General features: G+C 47.5%; 7 protein-coding genes across 7 annotated transcripts; 2 read left to right on the top strand and 5 right to left on the bottom strand.

Moving 5' to 3' along the window:
• Positions 1 to 42: 42 nt before the first annotated feature.
• Positions 43 to 2,378, bottom strand: F4822DRAFT_325316 (carboxypeptidase S). Its single transcript, XM_051455535.1, has 3 exons — positions 1,829 to 2,378; positions 490 to 1,769; positions 43 to 427 (listed from the first exon to the last, which is right to left on the bottom strand). Exons 1-3 carry the CDS (start codon positions 2,236 to 2,238, stop codon positions 390 to 392), a joined length of 1,728 nt encoding a protein of 575 aa, XP_051312506.1. The 5' UTR covers positions 2,239 to 2,378; the 3' UTR covers positions 43 to 389.
• Positions 2,379 to 4,630, bottom strand: F4822DRAFT_325315 (uncharacterized protein). Its single transcript, XM_051455534.1, has one exon. It carries the CDS (start codon positions 4,385 to 4,387, stop codon positions 2,519 to 2,521), a length of 1,869 nt encoding a protein of 622 aa, XP_051312505.1. The 5' UTR covers positions 4,388 to 4,630; the 3' UTR covers positions 2,379 to 2,518.
• A 127-nt stretch (positions 4,631 to 4,757) lies between these two features.
• Positions 4,758 to 6,910, top strand: F4822DRAFT_325309 (MFS general substrate transporter). Its single transcript, XM_051455533.1, has 4 exons — positions 4,758 to 5,085; positions 5,141 to 5,221; positions 5,280 to 6,084; positions 6,149 to 6,910. The coding sequence occupies exons 1-4, from the start codon at positions 4,909 to 4,911 to the stop codon at positions 6,598 to 6,600; spliced, it is 1,515 nt and encodes a 504-aa protein (XP_051312504.1). The 5' UTR covers positions 4,758 to 4,908; the 3' UTR covers positions 6,601 to 6,910.
• Positions 6,911 to 7,168: 258 nt separating this feature from the next.
• Positions 7,169 to 10,825, top strand: F4822DRAFT_411066 (composite domain of metallo-dependent hydrolase). The gene is made up of 4 exons (XM_051458822.1): positions 7,169 to 9,411; positions 9,471 to 9,714; positions 9,811 to 9,879; positions 9,937 to 10,825. The coding sequence occupies exons 1-4, from the start codon at positions 7,579 to 7,581 to the stop codon at positions 10,560 to 10,562; spliced, it is 2,772 nt and encodes a 923-aa protein (XP_051312503.1). The 5' UTR covers positions 7,169 to 7,578; the 3' UTR covers positions 10,563 to 10,825.
• Positions 10,826 to 12,292: 1,467 nt separating this feature from the next.
• On the bottom strand, positions 12,293 to 13,057 carry F4822DRAFT_445007 (uncharacterized protein; the record flags this gene model as incomplete). The annotated part of the gene is made up of 2 exons (XM_051463316.1): positions 12,293 to 12,723; positions 12,778 to 13,057. 2 exons carry the CDS (start codon positions 13,055 to 13,057, stop codon positions 12,293 to 12,295), a joined length of 711 nt encoding a protein of 236 aa, XP_051312502.1.
• Positions 13,058 to 13,556: 499 nt separating this feature from the next.
• On the bottom strand, positions 13,557 to 15,417 carry F4822DRAFT_411065 (phosphatases II). The gene has a single exon (XM_051458821.1). It carries the CDS (start codon positions 15,058 to 15,060, stop codon positions 13,990 to 13,992), a length of 1,071 nt encoding a protein of 356 aa, XP_051312501.1. The 5' UTR covers positions 15,061 to 15,417; the 3' UTR covers positions 13,557 to 13,989.
• Positions 15,418 to 15,450: 33 nt separating this feature from the next.
• On the bottom strand, positions 15,451 to 17,583 carry F4822DRAFT_325207 (Spo7-domain-containing protein). The gene has a single exon (XM_051455532.1). It carries the CDS (start codon positions 16,973 to 16,975, stop codon positions 15,722 to 15,724), a length of 1,254 nt encoding a protein of 417 aa, XP_051312500.1. The 5' UTR covers positions 16,976 to 17,583; the 3' UTR covers positions 15,451 to 15,721.
• Positions 17,584 to 18,380: the final 797 nt, after the last annotated feature.

Below are 18,380 nucleotides of genomic sequence, written 5' to 3'. Positions count from 1 at the left end.
ATAATCACCACAATGGGTTGTTCTTCTTAACCACATTGCCTGCCTAAATATCTAAATAGGTAATTTCTTTGAGCTACGCCCTCTCTCATTGTCATCGGGGGCCCTTAGCGTATTTACCCCAAGCACCTAGTAGGCTACGCGGTAACGATGCTGAACTTACAGTGCATATCTGCCTACACTCGCCCTCCAGATACTGAGCTGAATGGAAATATAGCGCGTCCGACCCTTTCCTCACAGAATGCAATAACGCCACACATTAATACGCTATAATTATAGGGAGTTATTCATTAAAGCTCACTCAGATACAGTGCTCATATGCCCTACATTGCTTATACTCAGGTGCCTAAGTCCCTAGCAGAAGAGCGCGATATCGACAAACGCTTCCCAGCTTATGCCTCATTCCAGCTGTCGAAATTACGGATTAAGTCTATGCGATAATTAGTATTTAAGAACCCAACAGATACACCTCACACGAAGTAGCTCACTTACCATAATATAGCCTTATCCCTTCCAAATGAGCATCTAGACCCATCCGCTCATCGATACCATGTTGGTTCATCCTCGTCCCATTCCTTGAAGGTGTGAATCTATATATATTCCTTGTCAAGTTCCAATAATGTACCGTATCCGTGTTACCCGTCATAATATTTCCAACGGGTACAACCGTCTTACCCTTTCCGCTCTCCGTACTCTCAAAGACGTGTCGCAGAGTACCGCTGAATACACTCCATACACCGTTATTAGTTGGTGAAATGGGGGCCGGGTCGATTACCTGTAATGATTGAATCCTCAAGATCCCAGACGATGCAATGCCGAAATCGAGTCTTTCCATTTTTGAGGTATTGAAACCCTCAAACTGAAGGCCGTATTTCTGCGCCACAGGGGATAATACTTCTTGGATATGTTCGTTGATGGACTGGATTGACTCGTGCAACGCCACGCGATGGTTTATTTCGAGCCTGACGTCCTCGGGCAGTGCATTAACCTTAACGCCTCCGGTGATAACGTCAACGGCCTGGCTGGTCTGCACCAGCCACTGCTCCTCCGTCTCTTCCTCCGCAAGCTTCTTGGCAACTTCTTCCTCACTTCCGCTGAGAAGAGCGTCGCGTAACCATGGTTGGACAGCATCGGGCGAGTATCTTGTCCTACACTCCAATACTCTTCGAAAGGGACTCGCCTGCGTTAGCCGCGGAGAATACGGCTCCTTCTCCAGCGCCACAATTGCGTCCGCCATGATGCCAATACCAGTATGCTTCGGGGGTCTCGAACTATGACCACCCTTTACCTCGAGCGTCAACTCGACGTCATAATAGCCCTTCTCACCTACGCCTGGGTAGGCATAGAGGACATCTCCTTGGCTCTGTATACCCATACCTCCTTCATCCAAAACGAACAAGAATGAATCCGTGCCCCATTCCTCAACTAGCGATTGGTTCAACGCAGCTGCGCCCCTGAGACCTCCTGTCTCTTCGTCGAATCCGAAAGCGAGCACAATCGTGCGACGAGGTGCGAATGATTGTAATAGCAGGTCTTCGATAGCTGAAAGCAGCCCAATGAGTACGTTTTTGCAATCGGCCGCACCCCGACCCCATACGAAGGACCCGTCAAAATGCCCCTCGAAGGGCGGATACTTCCAACGAGACGAGGGGCCCGCAGGAACGACGTCTTGATGCGCCGTGAAAAGAATCGGTTTCAGGGTTGCATCTGTACCCTTGAAAGTATATAATAGGCCATGACGATTGACCTTACGAAGGTCTAATTTTGAATGTCTAGCGATGAGTCAGAATCTGATAAAGAAAAAACGGAAAAGGGGGTAAATTCTGCTTACGTAAGTGGAAACAATTTCTCTAATACCTGATGGAATTCTTGGAAAGTTTCCCAACGAGAATCCTCATCAACCTCACCATTATCGTCGAAGCTCTCAGTTGGGACTTGTACGGCTTCAGATAAACGTTTCACCTGCAATTGTAGTTGTTGAGAGTTTATAAAATGTTCCCTGTCTTTCAGGCCATCGTCTGCGGGGGCAGTGGTGTCCGGCAGGGGGCACCATTTCTCTACACTGCTCGTATCCGGTCGGTCACCAGATGAGGGGTGGAAACAATGCCTGGCTCGCGATAAAAATGAGGGGCTAAAATAGAATATTATCAGACAGAAAGCCAGCGAGGAGAACAGCAAATTTCTGTTTCTAGTACTGGATTTTCTTCGCTCATGGCGAGTACTCCCTTGATGCTTCTCCATTGTTTAATTTCATGTCAATTAGAAGGCTCAAGCTACCAAGCAGCTGGTAGTATTCCTACTGATTTATTAGCAGGTTATAGATAAATCATACCCATCCCACCTTAGACGACGGACTTGCCTAATAGGGGAAGGGCGAGCCGATTGGGTGACGAGTCGACTACAGTACTAGATAACACTAACAACCGTTAATCATCATAGCAAACACGCTATATTATCACTTTACGCTCGTGTATCATTTACAGTATCACTTTACATTCGATCATACGATATATCGTCTTCACTAGATAATAAACAAGCCTGTATCTCGCCTCATAACATCGAGGTAGTCAACCCGAGCCCCTTTTGTGCTCTGAACATCGATTATCCGTTCGAGTAGCAGACGTGTCCTGCGGAAATTTGCCCCCCAGATCTCCGCATCTGTGAGTGCGTTTATAGCCCAATCCTGATAAGCCAGATCTGTGGTTTCAATACCGGCTAAGAACAGAAGGCGTGGCCAAATATTCTGCGGGGATGACGGCCGAAACCGACATACCCATGACGCTAGGCGAATGATGTAGCTCGCAGCAGCTTCAGCTGGTAAGAGTTTACCCAGCGTTTCTATTGCTATATGAGCAGGTAACATCCTATGGAAAGTTATGACGACACCGTAAAATGTCGCTAGGAGTAGCAGACTATTAAAACGCTTGGTGGTGATCCTAGCCGCAAGCGACCGTGTCGGATTGGTGATATAAGCTATAATCGGAGCCACTGAAGGATCACCTTCGAGCCGTTCGCGCATAGCTATAAGACCGGACTGCACCGACGACCATATTGCAGCCGGCGCGGTACCGGGCCTACGATGTAACTGGACGATCCGACTCTCCATATAGTCGAGTTCTAGGGATAAGCGCAAGCAAGGCTTGAGATCGTCGGTGCTTCCGGGAAAATTCGGGAATGCGGCGTCGATGAAGTCATATTCTAAGCGAAAAGACTCAAGGATCTGTAATAGACGTCCCGAACCTCCAATGCAGGATGCGCGAGAATCGTACGCGCCTAGCCAGACTAACATGCGACAGCCAATGTGTCCGAGGGGGGTCGCCTCTCCACCGGCTCTTTGATGTCGCCGGTGAGCATCAACAAGATCGGCTGCGAATTCCAGATGCTGACAGAAAGTTTCAATTCCTTTGGCGGCGAGAAGTTCAAATTGCAACGCGAACCATATGGTGACAATGGAAATCTCGAAGTGCAATGCGACATTTTGGTCCCGATGCGTTAGGGAGACGGCGTGCGCGTATCGCTCTTCGGCTTTCCGAACCATATCGGGTTCTCCCCTTGTCTGTCCAAGGTGTAAGGCCGTCCACGCCATCAAGGCATTATATAGAGGCGCGTAAAACAACGCCATATTACTGAAAATATGGCTGTAGATATTTTCGTCACCGGAACACCGTATTTTGGCGTAGTTGGTCATAACATTCAAGTAGTGCTGGATCAGCCGGTGATCGTCAGGGCCAACTACAACTGCAGCTCCTTGTACATTTGATTCGGACTCCGCTATGTCTGCTGTACATGGCTCTGGTTCTGACGGAGGCTCATCTCCTATCGTCTGCGGAGATAACCAATCTTCGCCTAGTAAGTCGAAGTTCATGTTAAGGTCGAAAAATGCCGGCACATAGCCAGCGTCTTTGGGGGCTTCATAACTGTTCAACTGGGAGCCAGAGTTGAATACACCATAGTCCGGGATTACCTTAGGAGGAATATCATGTTGGGGCGAGCTTTTGATCAACGCCTGCGTGGGAGAACTATGAAGTATCGGAGAATTGTCTTGGATAGTCTCACATTGTGATACATCTGAGCGATGACTTAAATTGTCCTCTGGGACCTCGCGGTTGTGGTCCGGGATTGCATATTGCTGTCGTTCGTTAGGGGACACAGCTCCGATTGGGCTGCCTTTGTTTTCGTTTGGGCGTGATCTTGTGTACCTGGAACTGACGAAGCGCACACGATATCGATGCGTTTCGGATGAACTAGCTGAACGACCAGGTTCGTAAGAACAGGTTAGACCCAAACGGGTACAAGCATTGCAGACAGGCTTCGTCTCATCGCACCGGACTTTGCGGCGGCGACATGAAGAACAACCTGTCTTGGACCTCGTCGGTCGAGGACGATTCATCTGGGGTTGGATGAATATGTTCGATGTTGAAATGTAGTTGTATCAGGCATAGTTCAAGCTGAAGTCAAGTCCACTTCATGGTAACGCTGAGGTATCCATATCTACTAGGGACCCCTGATGATATCCTGATACCTGGGACGTGATATCCATACTTCCCAGGGCTGCATTCCGGAGTGCGGAGTCTGGTCCCTATTTTGCGGGGAAGTGATAAGCGACGTGGATACCACGTAAGAAGTTATGGGCTCACTCGCTTGCTAGTTTCCATATTAAGTAGTCATCTCGGCAAGACTAGGAGAAGATAAAGGGGACGAACGATACGCGGAGATAACTAGAGTGGTTCGGGTTAGTCATTATTGAACTAACTACAACACCCAGCTCTCTTCATCGCGTGTTACTGGTGGTTCAGAGATAAGCCGTAATTCGCCCTGTCATATTTGTATTAAAGACAATGGAGGACGACGATGATTTTCGACGGCCTCCTCTCTTTCCGTCTGTCATGAACCCGGCGAATTCGTGAAGCCATGAAATTAAACATGGAGAAGAACACCGACAAGACTACGGCGCAGTCGATTCGTGAGGGAGTGCAAGATGATGTCGACAAGGCTTATGAGTTCGCCAAGCAGCATGCTGTCGGTCCCTTGAGCGACGATGACAACAAACGCATTTTGCGCAAAATCGATCGCAATCTTCTACCATTGGTATGTAATTTTATTCCCGCTGTCTTGGGTCTTCAGTTGACTAACATCATGTTAGATGATCATTACTTATACACTTAATTTTATGGATAAGAATGCGCTCTCTTATTCCGCCAATTTTGGTCTAACCACCGACAACGTGTGTATTGTGTTGTGTAACGTAACCCCTTATTTTCAATTATACTAACAGTTTCTAGCATCTTGTCGGTAACCAATACAGTTGGGCTTCTGGATCGATATTTTACCTTGCCTACATGGTTTCTCAGCCCGTCGTTGCTCGCTTGATCGTCCGATTTCCTATTGGCCGATTTGTAGCTGTCGCAACATGTCTTTGGGGTGCCGTACTGATGACCACCGCCGCATCGCGTTCCTTCGCTAGCCTAATGACCATTCGCGCAATTCTAGGTTGTCTAGAATCTTGTATCAACCCTGCCTTCATCGTTATCTCGTCTCAATGGTGGACGCGCGACGAGCAGCCACTTCGCATTTCGTACTGGTACCTCGGTAATTCTATCGGACAAGTCTGTGGTGGACTTCTCGGCTACGGCATTGCTCATATCACCAACCATAATGTTCCTAATTGGGCTTGGTTTTTCCTGATATTTGGTGCAATCACCATCTTCTACGGAGGTTTCTTGTTTTACTATCTTCCCGACTCGCCATTGAATGCTCGTTGGCTTTCGGAACATGACCGAGCCTTAGCCATTGAACGTGTCCGAGAAAATCGCACCGGTGTCGAAAACCACGTATGGAAATGGTCGCAGTTTAAGGAATGCATGATGGACGTACAGTGCTGGATCCTTGTAGTAACTTTCTTCCTCGACGATATTCCCGCAGGTGGCGTCGCCTCCTTTGGAAGTATCGTTGTCAAGGGGTTCGGATTTAGCGCTCTTTACTCAACCCTTCTTTTGGTGCCTCTGGGCGTCATACAAGCCATCTGTATCCTATTCGGAGGGTTTATGACCAGACGATTCAAGAACATTCGCACCTGGCTCATCGCTGGTATGTTTCTCGTCCACCCGCATGCTCTTCGCCCTTCCTTCTCCTTTTCTAATTGTATGTTTAGGTTGCCAGATTCCTGCGTTGATCGGCGCTGTCCTTCTTTATACCTTGCCCCGTGAAAACCAACGTGGGCTATTGGGTTCCTACTACGTCGTACAAACCCACGGCATAGTTGGTACCCTCACCATGTCACTAGTCTCAAGCAATTTCGCTGGTTATACCAAGAAGGCTACCGCATCTAGTATGATGTATGTGGCATTCTGCGTTGGCCAAGTTGCTGCTCCCCAGCTATTTATTCCGAGCGAAGCGCCGGCGTACAAGTCTGCTTTCCTCGCTGCTTTCATCTGTTTCGCTCTCTGTATATTGTTTAGTATTGCGCTGCGATTCTACTTGATATGGGAGAACAAGAGGCGCGATCAGTTGAGCTTAGCGGAAAGCGAGCCTAGAAGTCCTGATAACGAATTCCTAGATCTCACAGACAAACAGCAGAAGGACGTCTTCCGCTACGTACTGTAGACAAAGCCACCTCTGTTACAGAATAAATCAGTAGGCGGAGGAGAAATATAGCTAGCTTCTCCGAATTATTCTAGGTATACATACTGAATATTCAAGTCTTTCTAGTTACTTGCGATTCCGAAATCATTGAGACCATATATGTGTGATAATAGCAACTATACGTGCCTATTATAGCCAGGGAATACGCTTTAACGACCACTGCATTACAGCGCCTATCTCCCTATAGTTTAGGCCTCTGCAGTACCTGCTGATGCCAAGGTTGGGGCCTAAGCGCTTACCCCTATAGGTGTAGGTGTATGCATTATAGTTTGGGGGCTTTTAGGGCATGTCTCTTAATAAATTTAGTGACAGAATTGAACCAATTATACTGCGAGGTCGAGCCCTGGTATGCCATCAAAGTATAGCGCATTACTCCCTACAACTATAGTGAGTCTCCACGTAATTAAGAGGCCCAATATGCGGCAATTCCGGGGAGTTAACCGCTGAAGCTCCTTAAAATATGGTACTCTATCAACACATTATGACCTGTACCTCTAGCTATCAGGAGGACGATATCACTAACTAGATACCTACCTAGGTAGGTAATGCTCATCAACCACTTACATACCTAAGGTAGCTATCAGCTCCCCTTCTTACGTCCATTCGAGCTCTCTTGATACCAATGCCTCGGCATCAAGTCCCGATAGTGGCGAATTGCGGCGAGCATCTATTAGCTCCTAGATCGTCTTTAAAATGGATCCATGCCTTCCCCTCCAGATACGCTCGGTAGGGAGATTGCCTAATCGAGCAGCAACTTAGCGACGACCATCTTCCTAACAGCGATAGCTCTAGCGAACGAGTAAGCTTGCCGATCTAGAATGTATATTGTTTCTTAAACGAATTTGATATTGCTCTCGCGTGAATTCTTAAATAGTATCTATGACATTTTTTTCGCCATTGAACCGGGCTTCAAGCTCTTCGAGACGATAATCCGTGAACATGGAAAAGGCCAAAGTTCAGGAGGGGCCTAGTCGCCGGGGCCGGAGCTATAGGGACGGTGCAATATATCTCGGCGTTAAGAGCAACATTGCTTTGACCGTTATTGTTGCCATCATTACGACCTTCTTCCTCTCAAATCGATGGCCTGCGGTCTTTCACCAAGATTCCAGTACTACCTACCAGCTCGATGCAACAGATCTAGAATACGGCCTCGCGCAATGCGCTCTAAACCAACAACACCCAGTCGTTGACCAAAACCTAGCAGCTTCACGTCTAGCTACAGTATCCAGAACAGGGAAACGTACTATCCTACATAACGCAACACTCGTCAATGGTGATGGCAAAGTCACCCGCGAGTGCATTATCGAGATGCAAGACGGAATCTTCACAAGGGTATCAAAAGCAACCCCCGAGAGCTTAAAACAAGTCTCTCCCGACGATAAGGTGGTAGACTTGAAGGGTCGAATCGTAACCCCCGGACTCGTGGATGCACACTCTCACGCCGGTGTACGGGAGACGCCGCAGCTCTGGGCTACGGAGGATGTTACTGAGATATCGGCTCCCGTTACCCCATGGGCGCGTGCAATTGATGCTTTTAAGCCTCATGATGGTGCAATACCGGTGATCGCCAGTGGTGGGGTAACAACTTCACTCATACTGACTGGTGCCAAGAACCAGATTTCTGGTGAAGGTGTCGTGGTTAAGATGAAGCGGGTCAACTCCGTTCTCGGTATGCTCGTTAATGTGGCGGAAGGAGGTTCCGGGAAACCCCAGAGATATCTCAAAATGGCCATGGGCGAAAACCAGAAGCGACAGTTCCAAAATGTGCCCGGCGGACCTTCAACAAGGCTCGGGGAGTCGTATTGGTTCCGCAAAGCGTACGATAATGCCAGCTGGATAAAGCGAGAACAAGATCGGTGGTGTCAGGCTGCCTCGACAGCAAAGGGAAGGTCATCTATAACGCGGGAGTATCCCCGGTCCTTGGAATGGCAGACATTAGTCGACGTTTTGCGGGGAGATGTTCGCGTCAATGTGCACGGATACGAAACCGAGGATATTTTAGCCATGTTTGACCACGCAGACGAATTTGGTTTCAATATTACGGCCTTGCATCATGCGCTACACGCCGATCTCCTTTTGGACCAAATTAAAGCTAGGAATATCGCTGTTGTTGGCTTTTCGGATTCTTGGGGTGATAAAAGGGAGCTTTATAGCGTGAGCTCCTATTTCCCCGCTAGAGTAGCTGACTATGGAGTTCCTTTTGCTCTCACCCGCGATCACCCGGCGGAACATGGCCAATGGTTGATATACGAGGCACAAATTGCTCATCATTTCGGACTTGACGCGGAAAAATCCATTTCATCAATTATCTCAGTGCCGGCTCGTGTCCTAGGTCTTGATAACAAGGTTGGGTTTGTACGACCCGGCTATGACGCCGATCTCGTAGTGTGGGATCGGCATCTCTTGCAAGTAGGCGCAACACCCCTCGAGGTATATATCGATGGCAATAGTGTGGCTCGAGCTTCCGACAGTATATGGAAGGCTTCGGAGTCCGTATCCTATGTTAAAGAAGCCCCGCAATCGCGACCTAGTGTCGTTCCTGAGAGTTCCTGTAAATCGGGTCAATCCGATATCGTCATCCGCGGTCTAAAGACCAGCTTCATTGGCGATAATGGATTGAGGAGTGGACAGCCACAGACCGGAAATCTAACAATTGTTGTACGCGAAGGTCAAATTGCCTGTGTTGGCGAAAGCAGGTGCGCCAAGATAGCAAGCCAAGCCGTCGATGATAAAATCCCGACGATAGACCTTGAAAACGGATATATGCTCCCCGTAAGTTGGTACGACGCTCTAGAATTTATTCCGATAGTCTAACGGGAACCTTTCTTTAGGGATTAACTATCGTTACGCGGCAACACGGGTTGACTGAGATGCGCCAAGAACCGTCTACGGCTGATGGTGCCTCGGCAGGCGATGAATATGAAAAGCCCATATCGAGTAGATTTGGTATCAAATTCGACGGCATGCATCTGGAGAGGGCCTACCGGGGTGGTGTCACCCGAATTGTAACGCCGCCCCTGACGAACGGTTTTTTCCATGGTATCAGCGCTTTGTTCCGCTCAGGGGCGAAAAGTGGTACGTCAGTTTTCCCCCTTCAATTAGTTTTAATGACTTTAGAGAAGACGCCGGGAAAGGACCAAAGCTCTTGCTGATATCGTTCACTGCTTTTAGTCTTAGATGATGGCGCAATCGCTAGTCCGAGCGGAGCCCTTCACTTCACGATCGGACATGATGGAAAATGTAAGTTTCCACTACCCACCATCAACCGTCGCCAAAAACTAATATAACAACAACCAGCGTCCAAAACACCTTCAATAACATCGCAGATAAACAAACTACACGACCTCCTCACTACGGACAAGCAACTCCACCCCATCTACCAAAGCGCAGCAAAGGGCGACATCCCCGTAGTCGTCCACACCAACAACAAAGACGTCATCGCGCACATGATAGCTCTTAAAAAAGAAACCGGCGCCCACATCGTCATAATGGGGGGCTCTGAAGCGCATCTCATAGCCGCCGAACTCGCGGAAGCCAACGTCTCGGTTATCGTCGCACCCTTCTGGGGCTGTGAACCCCTATTTTGGGATTCCCGTAACTGTCCCCCAGGCCCGCCTTTAGTAGACCGACTAGGGCCCCAGGTGTTACTAGACTCCGGCGTCAAAGTAGCCATTTCGAATTGGGACGACACGAATAACCACATCCGAAATAGCATTTGGGAAGCCAGCTGGGTTGCCGGTCCTGGAAATCAGAGCTTAGCGCTCGATCTCGTGTCCAAAAATGTTGAGGATATCCTGATGCTTCCGCGTAGTAGGGACTTCGTAATATACGAAGGAGACCCATTTACCTTTGGATCTCGTATCGCCCTAATATTCGAAGAGGGTAAGGTACGGAGTTGTTACCCAGACGTTGATGAGGATTAAAGGAAGTAATTGTCAAAGCAAAATTCATTTAGGGTACATATATTCACACACATAGGTATAATGAACTAGGTACCTTACCTAGATCTTACGGCGGTCCAATAAGCTATAAACTGCCATTGCACCAAAACGACACCTATGCTGAATTGCTCTGTAATTATAGGGTACCTTAGCGGTAGATGCGCTATATCTAGGTACCTAGGTTATTATAGTAGTTGAATATATAGCGCTCACACCTCTATAAATACAGCACATTACAGCACTCAGCTAAAACGCCCTGTAATTATAATGCTTGAAGCCCTGTAGAGCGCTATAATTACAGCACACTTACAGCGCACTTCAGCCCCCTTATGAACCCTATCATTACAGCACTTATAGCCCTGTAAATCTAATCTTCATAATACAATGCGCCGCCATACTATGGAGATATACTGTATTATGGCACATTAGCAGTGTTTTGGAAACAACGCACGATAGATCTCCTTATCAAAAGGGATGCTGCCCGGCGAATATCTCCACTTTTCCCGGAAGCAACATAATTTAGCGCCCGTGCTAGGTTCCTAATTTGGAAAGAGGCTTGGATATTTACGGCGGGATCGCGATACAGTGCGCTGAAAGCACCGGAGTTTCGACTCCTATTAGCTTTGATTCCTGTTAGCTTCCTTCATTTATAACATAAAGATAATAAAATCGGATGATATAGATTTAGAGGTGTCCAAGAAACCTTGGACGCTGTATTGAAAGAAATTATTGTATGTTCCGTCGCGCCGTTGTTCAACCATATCTGGAACGGCTCGTACTGGTTCCAAAGACTGTCAGCAAACCAATTTTGGCACTATAGGTACTAATTCTCAAATTCTCTTCTTAGGCATGTATTCCAACTAATATATTGATCAAAGTCCATGGTTGTTTTCTTTTTCAATTTAGTAAGGAGGGTGGTGAAACTAATTCTTCATTAGTTAAGATTTCTATTATTAGTTCCCTCATGTCTATTTCAAATTCATAATATCCTAGAATGATAACGCGCTCACAGGTATCTATTAAATATTAGAATAATAAAAGATCATATGTATGATTTGTAGTCATAAGTATCATAACTCCTTTATCCTGGTAGCTCATTTGTTCTCTTGTCTTAAGTCTAAACTCTTCCTTACGGCGATACCCCCCACAGCGAAAGGACGAGTCGTCAAGGGCATCTTATAACGTGACGACTTCCAGAGCTAGACTACTAGCATTAACGATACATAAGAAGAGCGTACCCATATAGGAGAGCCATTATCCCTTTGAGACTCGAGGCGGCGGCCCATTTGAAGCACCATTAAATGGTTGTTATCCAAATGGTTGTTATCCTGAGTTGCCCGGATCGGCCCCAGTCCCGTTTTAATAAGACCAACTCAGAGACACAAGAACACCAACTGTTTCCTTTGTTAAAAGACTGTATTGTGATTCCTAGGGGTTCTTGGTACAAATTCTCCCGGCGCCAGTAGCAGAGAACCCTTCACTTCCCTTCCCAAAGACGACGTCCACATCGTTTTCGAAAGTTTCACACCAGCTGAAATTGGGTGTAAGAGTCTATAAGCCCGCAGGGTTATCGAAATGAGTGATAAGCCTTTGTTCGAGATGCTATTGGTTATGGGGCTGCTGAATAGCTATGTCGGCCTTTCAACTCCCTCTACCCTCTCTCCCAACCTTCTTCTAGCGGTCGTCGCTAACCTCCAAGAGGGGGCGGCAAACTACTCGTTATCGGCTAGGCTTAGCCTATCAACGGCCAAGGACAGAGCACCTTCAGAGCCATCTAGGCCCCAAACGCTACTGCTACAAACCAAATGTAGTTCGATACCTTGTATATCGAGTCGGTGGACGTCTTCTTCAGTCAGCAGATTGCGTACATCGCCGTCTCTGGAGATACGCATGGGCTCGTCAAAGTCGATGCGCATGAAGGCGCCCTTGTTCAGTTTAAACGAATACTCCAGTGGACTTTTGCTGTCGCTAAGCTCCTTGTAGTGAATAGATACTAGGCTAGAGCCATCTGGGTTTCCCTTGGTGTCAAAGTCAATGAACCTGCGGGTTCCAAAGGGTCGCCAAATTCCCGGATAACAGTAGGGTCTAGCTATGGCATCTCTGAAGAAAGTAGGGGGCAGGCCGGGCTCGTAATTCGACTCGTCTGCGATTATGTTGGTTGTGTTGGGAGCTCCGACGAGAGACTGAGGAATCTAACCACCCGCCTGTCGTGGACCACCAGCGTTTTTGGAAGGGTTGATGATGAGCGTGACAGTTTCGTATGGGTGCTTCAAAATTCCACCATGGTAATTAAAGGTGTAAATACCTTTGCCCATAACTGTTCTACTACCATCGGGTTCGATAACTTGAGGGTTGTTGATGGCTTTGATTTCTTTAATGCGAAGGAACTGGGAGTGTTGAGGCGTCAAGGCAACTTCGAAGCCAATAGCCGACGAGTTGATAGGAACATGTCCCGGATTGATTACGACGGAATCCATTACAGAGATGAACTCAAGTAATGTGTGTGTGGATGAGGTTGGATTGAAGGTTATGCTAGCCTAGGAAAAGTAGTAGGAAAAGTAGTAGGAGATGGAACGGGATGTATTGAGAATGCGTGAGCGTTGATTGAATTTGTGTGTTTAAGGCGAGGAAACTGTAGATGATGATGAAAAGGATTTGGATGATTAGAGGGGAGAAATCGGAGTTGTGTGTGTATTTATATTTGAGGTAAAAGACAGAAGGAAACTGCTACGGGTCTGGTTGATTTCCAGCTTGTAAATGCGGATTAGTCTACCTGTGAAACAACCTCAACCTACGATGTGTTGCCATTTACCCCTGAATGCCAGCGACGAGACAGATTGATACTATTTGACCTGGCTGGATGGTTTAAAACCTCGCGAGTTGTGGGATTGGCCCACATTTTGAAGTTTCTACGGAGATCGTGCGCGGTTTTAAATATCTTTAAACGAACCTCACGGACAATGTCGTCGGTTCAGTCTCTTATTGTGTAGACCTTTTCTATGAATTCACGATTCTCGTGCGGTTACCGGTACTTAGGTACAAGTTCTACGTACACCGAGAGTTTAAGTTCAAGTTTGAGTTTAGAGATCACGTAATAGAAAGACGGCGCAACAGAATGTTAACCTTTTATAGGCTATCAGACCCTAATTGTCTCGTCTATCTAGGTAGGAGCGCCATGCTGTTTCTTGTTATCTATAAACGCATTCCCCCAACCGAAGGAAATCAGAGTGTGGGTATATTCCATCCAGTGAACGCCTCTGCTACCTTTCTTGACTCGAATGAACCCAGCCATGTAACCTTCCATTCCCTCTATTCCCACCTTGATTGTGTATGTCTCTTAAAAAATCAACGCAAATACTCCTGTAATGCAATCCATTGAGGGACAGATGAATCAGGCGCATGGGCCATCTCATTCTTGGAGATTAGTGTTGAAGTCAATGAAGGGGACGAATGTTTGACGACCTAGAAACCGATCTTGGTCTATCGCTAGAGGCTCACCGCCCCCTTCCATATCCTCATCTTCATCCATAGTGTCTTCAATGACCCTCTTCGATCTCGAAATCTTGACCCGATCACTATCAACCAGACTTGAATTGCTGTTGAGCTCGTAGCGATGTACAGTGCGCTGTGCAGAAATGATATCCTCGTATGACTTGAGGACAAACCGAAGCTCATCGGTCATGCTGACACAGAAACGCTTGAAGTGGACGAACTGGCAGGCTTCGATCAAACCCATGCCAAACACAGACATGAGATAGGCAACAACAACGCCTGCCGAACGATCATTGCCGGTTTCACAGAAAACCAGAACCTTTCCTCTGCGGAACGTCTTCGAAGGAATCGCCATCTCACCTTCTCCAGTTTCCACGCCGACAGAATTTAGACGTTGCTCGCGATAGATACGTAACATATGGTCGTTAATCGTCTGTACCACTTTGGGAAAGGCACGGACCAATTCGGTGTAATTGGAGACATCGACATATGCAGCCTGGATATTGAGTTCTTGAGCGACCTTATCGGCTACCATAAGACGTATGTCGGCCATTTTGGAGTCTCTGGCGGCTAGCAGCATGGTGATTCCGTTGTCCCGGAGCCATTGTCTGTCTCGAACAACACCGAAAGGGCCAAGGTAGAGGTAGTCGAGGACAGGTTGTGCGACGTGACGGCTTTCGTAAGCCCAATTGGCAGCGGAGTCCGTGGCTAACTGTTCTCGGTGATTCTGTGTGATTATCTTGAGATTGTCGGGACTAAGCGAAGCTGGGTCGACTTTTTCGTAGTCGGGGACAACCTTGATATACTCGCTCATGTGATGGAGATTCGGAGCTGGTATCACAATGGGAGGCGGACTAGGTGCTCGCATGGAATAGGGCGCCGCGGGAATCGCATTACGTCGTGGTGCAGTGTCCGCTGTTAACCGTTCTTGTATCGAAGGGGGGTTAATATTATCTAGTTGTGAGGATTGATGCATCTCGACCGCCATATTGAATAAAATCTGTCTGGGAAGATAGAACTTGAGTTCAATGTAGTGAGGCAGATGGCTTTGCTAGGCTCAATACTGGTAGAAGATGAAAAGTGGAAGATGGAATGGCAATTGGTACCTAGGTGGTCAGTGTGGAAATACAGAGAATTTAAAGGTACAGTGTTTGTTTAGAGGTACTTATGTAGGTTATGAAGGAAGGAACGTGAGATTTGTGCGGGTGGCTCTTGCAGATGAGGCGTACACATCGATAACGAAAATCTGAGCAGGACGCGGCGGGTGTGCGCGCCGCCGATGAAGTAATGAACAATCGGATATGCCTTTTTTGGTGGGATGAATCCCTGCCTCTGTGATTAGCACTTGCATTTTATGCACGATCAAGTTCTAGGCAACCGGCGCGGGGCGGGGTAGGTAAAAGATATACATCGTGCCACTAATTATGCGTGCACATAAATTAGGTACCAAAATACTTAGGTACCTTAATGTCATGACAAACAGACAATAAAAAGAAACCATCTTATTAGGTGAGGCTCCTTGTACCAACAAAAGAAAACATGCACATTTTGCGATCCTATCAAGTAGGTTGCATAAGGTTTCTATCGATTGAAGCTGCTAGAACATGATCGTCAAGTAGATACAATGGCTAGTCTTGTTCAAGAGACTATTAGGAAGCCTCGCTGCTACCAAAACTACTCTCCCTAGCAAGCGGTGATGGGAATTCTGGTGTAACAGAACGCGATTCGACTCCTGGTCTCTTCGATCTAGAGCTTGTTGACAAATGTTTCTTTCGTCTCTTTTCTGAAGTAGTAGATGTCATACTACCTCTTCTACTGCGTCCACCTTCTTCTGATTCCACGGGAGGCGTGGGAGTTCGTGACGATCCAGCCGAACCACTACTCCGTCGAATACTCCCACTTCTTGGACGTTTGCCCTCCTTTCCAACCGCCGAAGGCCGCTGATGTACAGCCTTCTCTGTATCTCCTGTCCCGGGGGCGTGTGCATGCGTCTTTTCTTCCACTTTTGGCTGTCCTGGTAGCCACCATAACCATCCATTTTGTTGCTTCGCAAGCTGTCTATCGCGCATTTTCAACTTGGCCCTCAGTAGGGCTCGACGTTCGTTCTCTCTTTCCCAATACTCGCTTCTATAAAGTTCCCAGTTTTCCCGAAAGTTTGGCGAGAATGGTTTGGGCCATAACAAAAGCTTTACATAGTCTCCTCCAGGCGATAGATCCTCCTCGTGTCCGCCCTTTTCCTCATCTGTACTGACGAATGGGAGTTGTGGATGTGCGTTTCGGTTTAGATTCAGTTCCCGATCTACTTCGCGTAGGATTGCCGGCTCCACGAAGCGATAGTGACCAGTCCTGCTAGAGAATGCGCCGTACGTGAAAAAGAAGCCAATAAGCGACACGATCTCAACCCACCAGGACCGTTTGATGACGACAAGCTTGCAGTTGAAACCCCGCAAGCCTCTGTTGCATATGCCAAACCAACGGCGGGGCCATCTAATGCCTTGATCCCATATGCCAGTTGCCCAGACCAATATCAGAGTGACAATACCGCTTATGAAGCACACCTTCTCTGTCATATCCACCACCCAGTATACCGAGCCCCCCACACCGCTTCCGTCTTCTCGGGGTGCGAAAAAGAGCGCATATCCAAAGCCGGCCAGCCAGAGGCATAGCAGGCTAATGAAGAAGGTATGTTTTCGTCGTCGGGCTCGGAGTTCAAGGTATTGGGAACGGAGGGAAGCTTCGAGGATCAGCATGTTTAGGTAGATCATAGACGGCGAGCTTGGCGTGTGCTTCAAAGGATCGCCAGGCTTGACTACACCGATAGGACTCGTGCCTATTGGTGCAGATTTGATCTCCTGACCAGGCTGGGGGGCGCCCTTGACGATGGAATCGATGCTGTCGGCCATGGTTTTTGTGGCGGTTGGCAGCAGGTATAGAAATGAGGCGGCTTGGGACGTAAGCCCGCTTCAACGTGACTCTAAGGTTATCGGTGCATCTAGAGGGGTGGGCTGGGGCTCGTGATAATCGCGTACGCTAGTGGGATGTTGAATTCGTTCGGTCGTTGTATTGAAAAGGATGATTTTACAGCGTTCCGTCATCTTTTTTTTCAGCAGGTGAAGTACCTTAGCTGAAGGGATCTACTTAGGTACTTCCGAGCTACGTTAGTGGGGCGGTGAGGTTGTGGTCATAGCGTATCTATATGTAGGTATAAGTACCTAGCGGTTTCCTCCACTGCTATGCACCTGCTCTACATAACTGAATCTCTATAGATGTACTATAATAGAGTTAAAAGTTGAACATCATCAAGAGCGAACGTTTCGTCGGTTTAAAAAACATGTAGTTACGATGGGATTTGAGTTCTGCGTGAATTTAACATCGAATCTAACGCTGAAAACCTTGAAGGTTTAACCTTGTGACACGCCACAAGTGTTACCTAGGTAAGTACTACCCCCATCAATAACATCCCTATAATAAAACCCCACGCGACACCCGCGGGATGCTCGATGCCTCTTAGCAAATAGTCTCCTCTGTTGCATCAACGGGTGCATACATATATGTATATGCTGACGTATCGTGACGACGATCTAAGAGGAGAACATCACTAGTCTGTGCTACCTGCTGCATTAAGTATCGGTTTAGTATCTAGTAAGAATTCATTGCTCGATAGATTTCGGTCATGAGGAACTTCATCAATTTACTTAAGCTCACTGTGTTCCCGGCTCCTCGGGTTCTCCAGTTCTTGGATACAGGCACTTCTGGATATTTCCAAAGCTATAGTCTCAACATATTGTTTATAATTCACCTAAACCATGGGCCCTGATACATCTTCCAACACTTATACCTCGACTTATTCGGATTCCCAAGGTCACAAGGGCGGGATCTCCGCCTCAACTAAGCTGGTGTCCACTAAATCCACTACCAAGTCGAAAAGTCCCGATATCAATTATCCCGATATCTTGCCTGGTGGGTTTCAACCAGGCAAGAAGTCTATGCCTCTTTGATGAGGAATTACCTAATTCGGAGGGATGGTTAGCTTTGTGGATAGACTATGAAGCAGTCACTTCCATAGGGTACTACCGCCTAGAAGTCGTCCCATTATTCAGATAAAGACTCCGCGTTCAATTCAACAGTGCAGGCGTAGCGACAAACGATAGGTCCACATTGGGTTCTCCCTGTTTGTCCGGGCCCTTCCAAAAACCTTAGTTGACGGAATCCATTTATTCATACCTATCGACCAGGTTTCTTGGCATGTCTTACTGCCTAGATAGAGGCGGGACGCGCTCTTGATGACACAAGAAATTCAACGCATTG

This window comes from Hypoxylon trugodes (assembly GCF_022578975.1).
Source record: "Hypoxylon trugodes strain CBS 135444 unplaced genomic scaffold F4822scaffold_7, whole genome shotgun sequence".
NCBI classification, from domain to species: Eukaryota; Fungi; Ascomycota; class Sordariomycetes; order Xylariales; family Hypoxylaceae; genus Hypoxylon; species Hypoxylon trugodes.
This window is presented reverse-complemented; position numbering and strand designations above follow the sequence as displayed.

Coding starts and splice junctions, on each gene's coding strand:
- F4822DRAFT_411065 (XM_051458821.1), bottom strand. CDS start 15,060: ATGGCGGTCGAGATGCATCAATCCTCACAACTAGATAATATTAACCCC.
- F4822DRAFT_325315 (XM_051455534.1), bottom strand. CDS start 4,387: ATGAATCGTCCTCGACCGACGAGGTCCAAGACAGGTTGTTCTTCATGT.
- F4822DRAFT_411066 (XM_051458822.1), top strand. CDS start 7,579: ATGGAAAAGGCCAAAGTTCAGGAGGGGCCTAGTCGCCGGGGCCGGAGC. Junction 9,412..9,470: donor AAAACGGATATATGCTCCCC/GTAAGTTGGTAC, acceptor ACCTTTCTTTAG/GGATTAACTATCGTTACGCG. Junction 9,880..9,936: donor GATCGGACATGATGGAAAAT/GTAAGTTTCCAC, acceptor AACAACAACCAG/CGTCCAAAACACCTTCAATA.
- F4822DRAFT_325309 (XM_051455533.1), top strand. CDS start 4,909: ATGAAATTAAACATGGAGAAGAACACCGACAAGACTACGGCGCAGTCG. Junction 5,086..5,140: donor ATCGCAATCTTCTACCATTG/GTATGTAATTTT, acceptor ACATCATGTTAG/ATGATCATTACTTATACACT. Junction 6,085..6,148: donor TCGCACCTGGCTCATCGCTG/GTATGTTTCTCG, acceptor TTGTATGTTTAG/GTTGCCAGATTCCTGCGTTG.
- F4822DRAFT_325207 (XM_051455532.1), bottom strand. CDS start 16,975: ATGGCCGACAGCATCGATTCCATCGTCAAGGGCGCCCCCCAGCCTGGT.
- F4822DRAFT_325316 (XM_051455535.1), bottom strand. CDS start 2,238: ATGGAGAAGCATCAAGGGAGTACTCGCCATGAGCGAAGAAAATCCAGT. Junction 1,770..1,828: donor GAGAAATTGTTTCCACTTAC/GTAAGCAGAATT, acceptor ACTCATCGCTAG/ACATTCAAAATTAGACCTTC. Junction 428..489: donor AGGGATAAGGCTATATTATG/GTAAGTGAGCTA, acceptor ATTATCGCATAG/ACTTAATCCGTAATTTCGAC.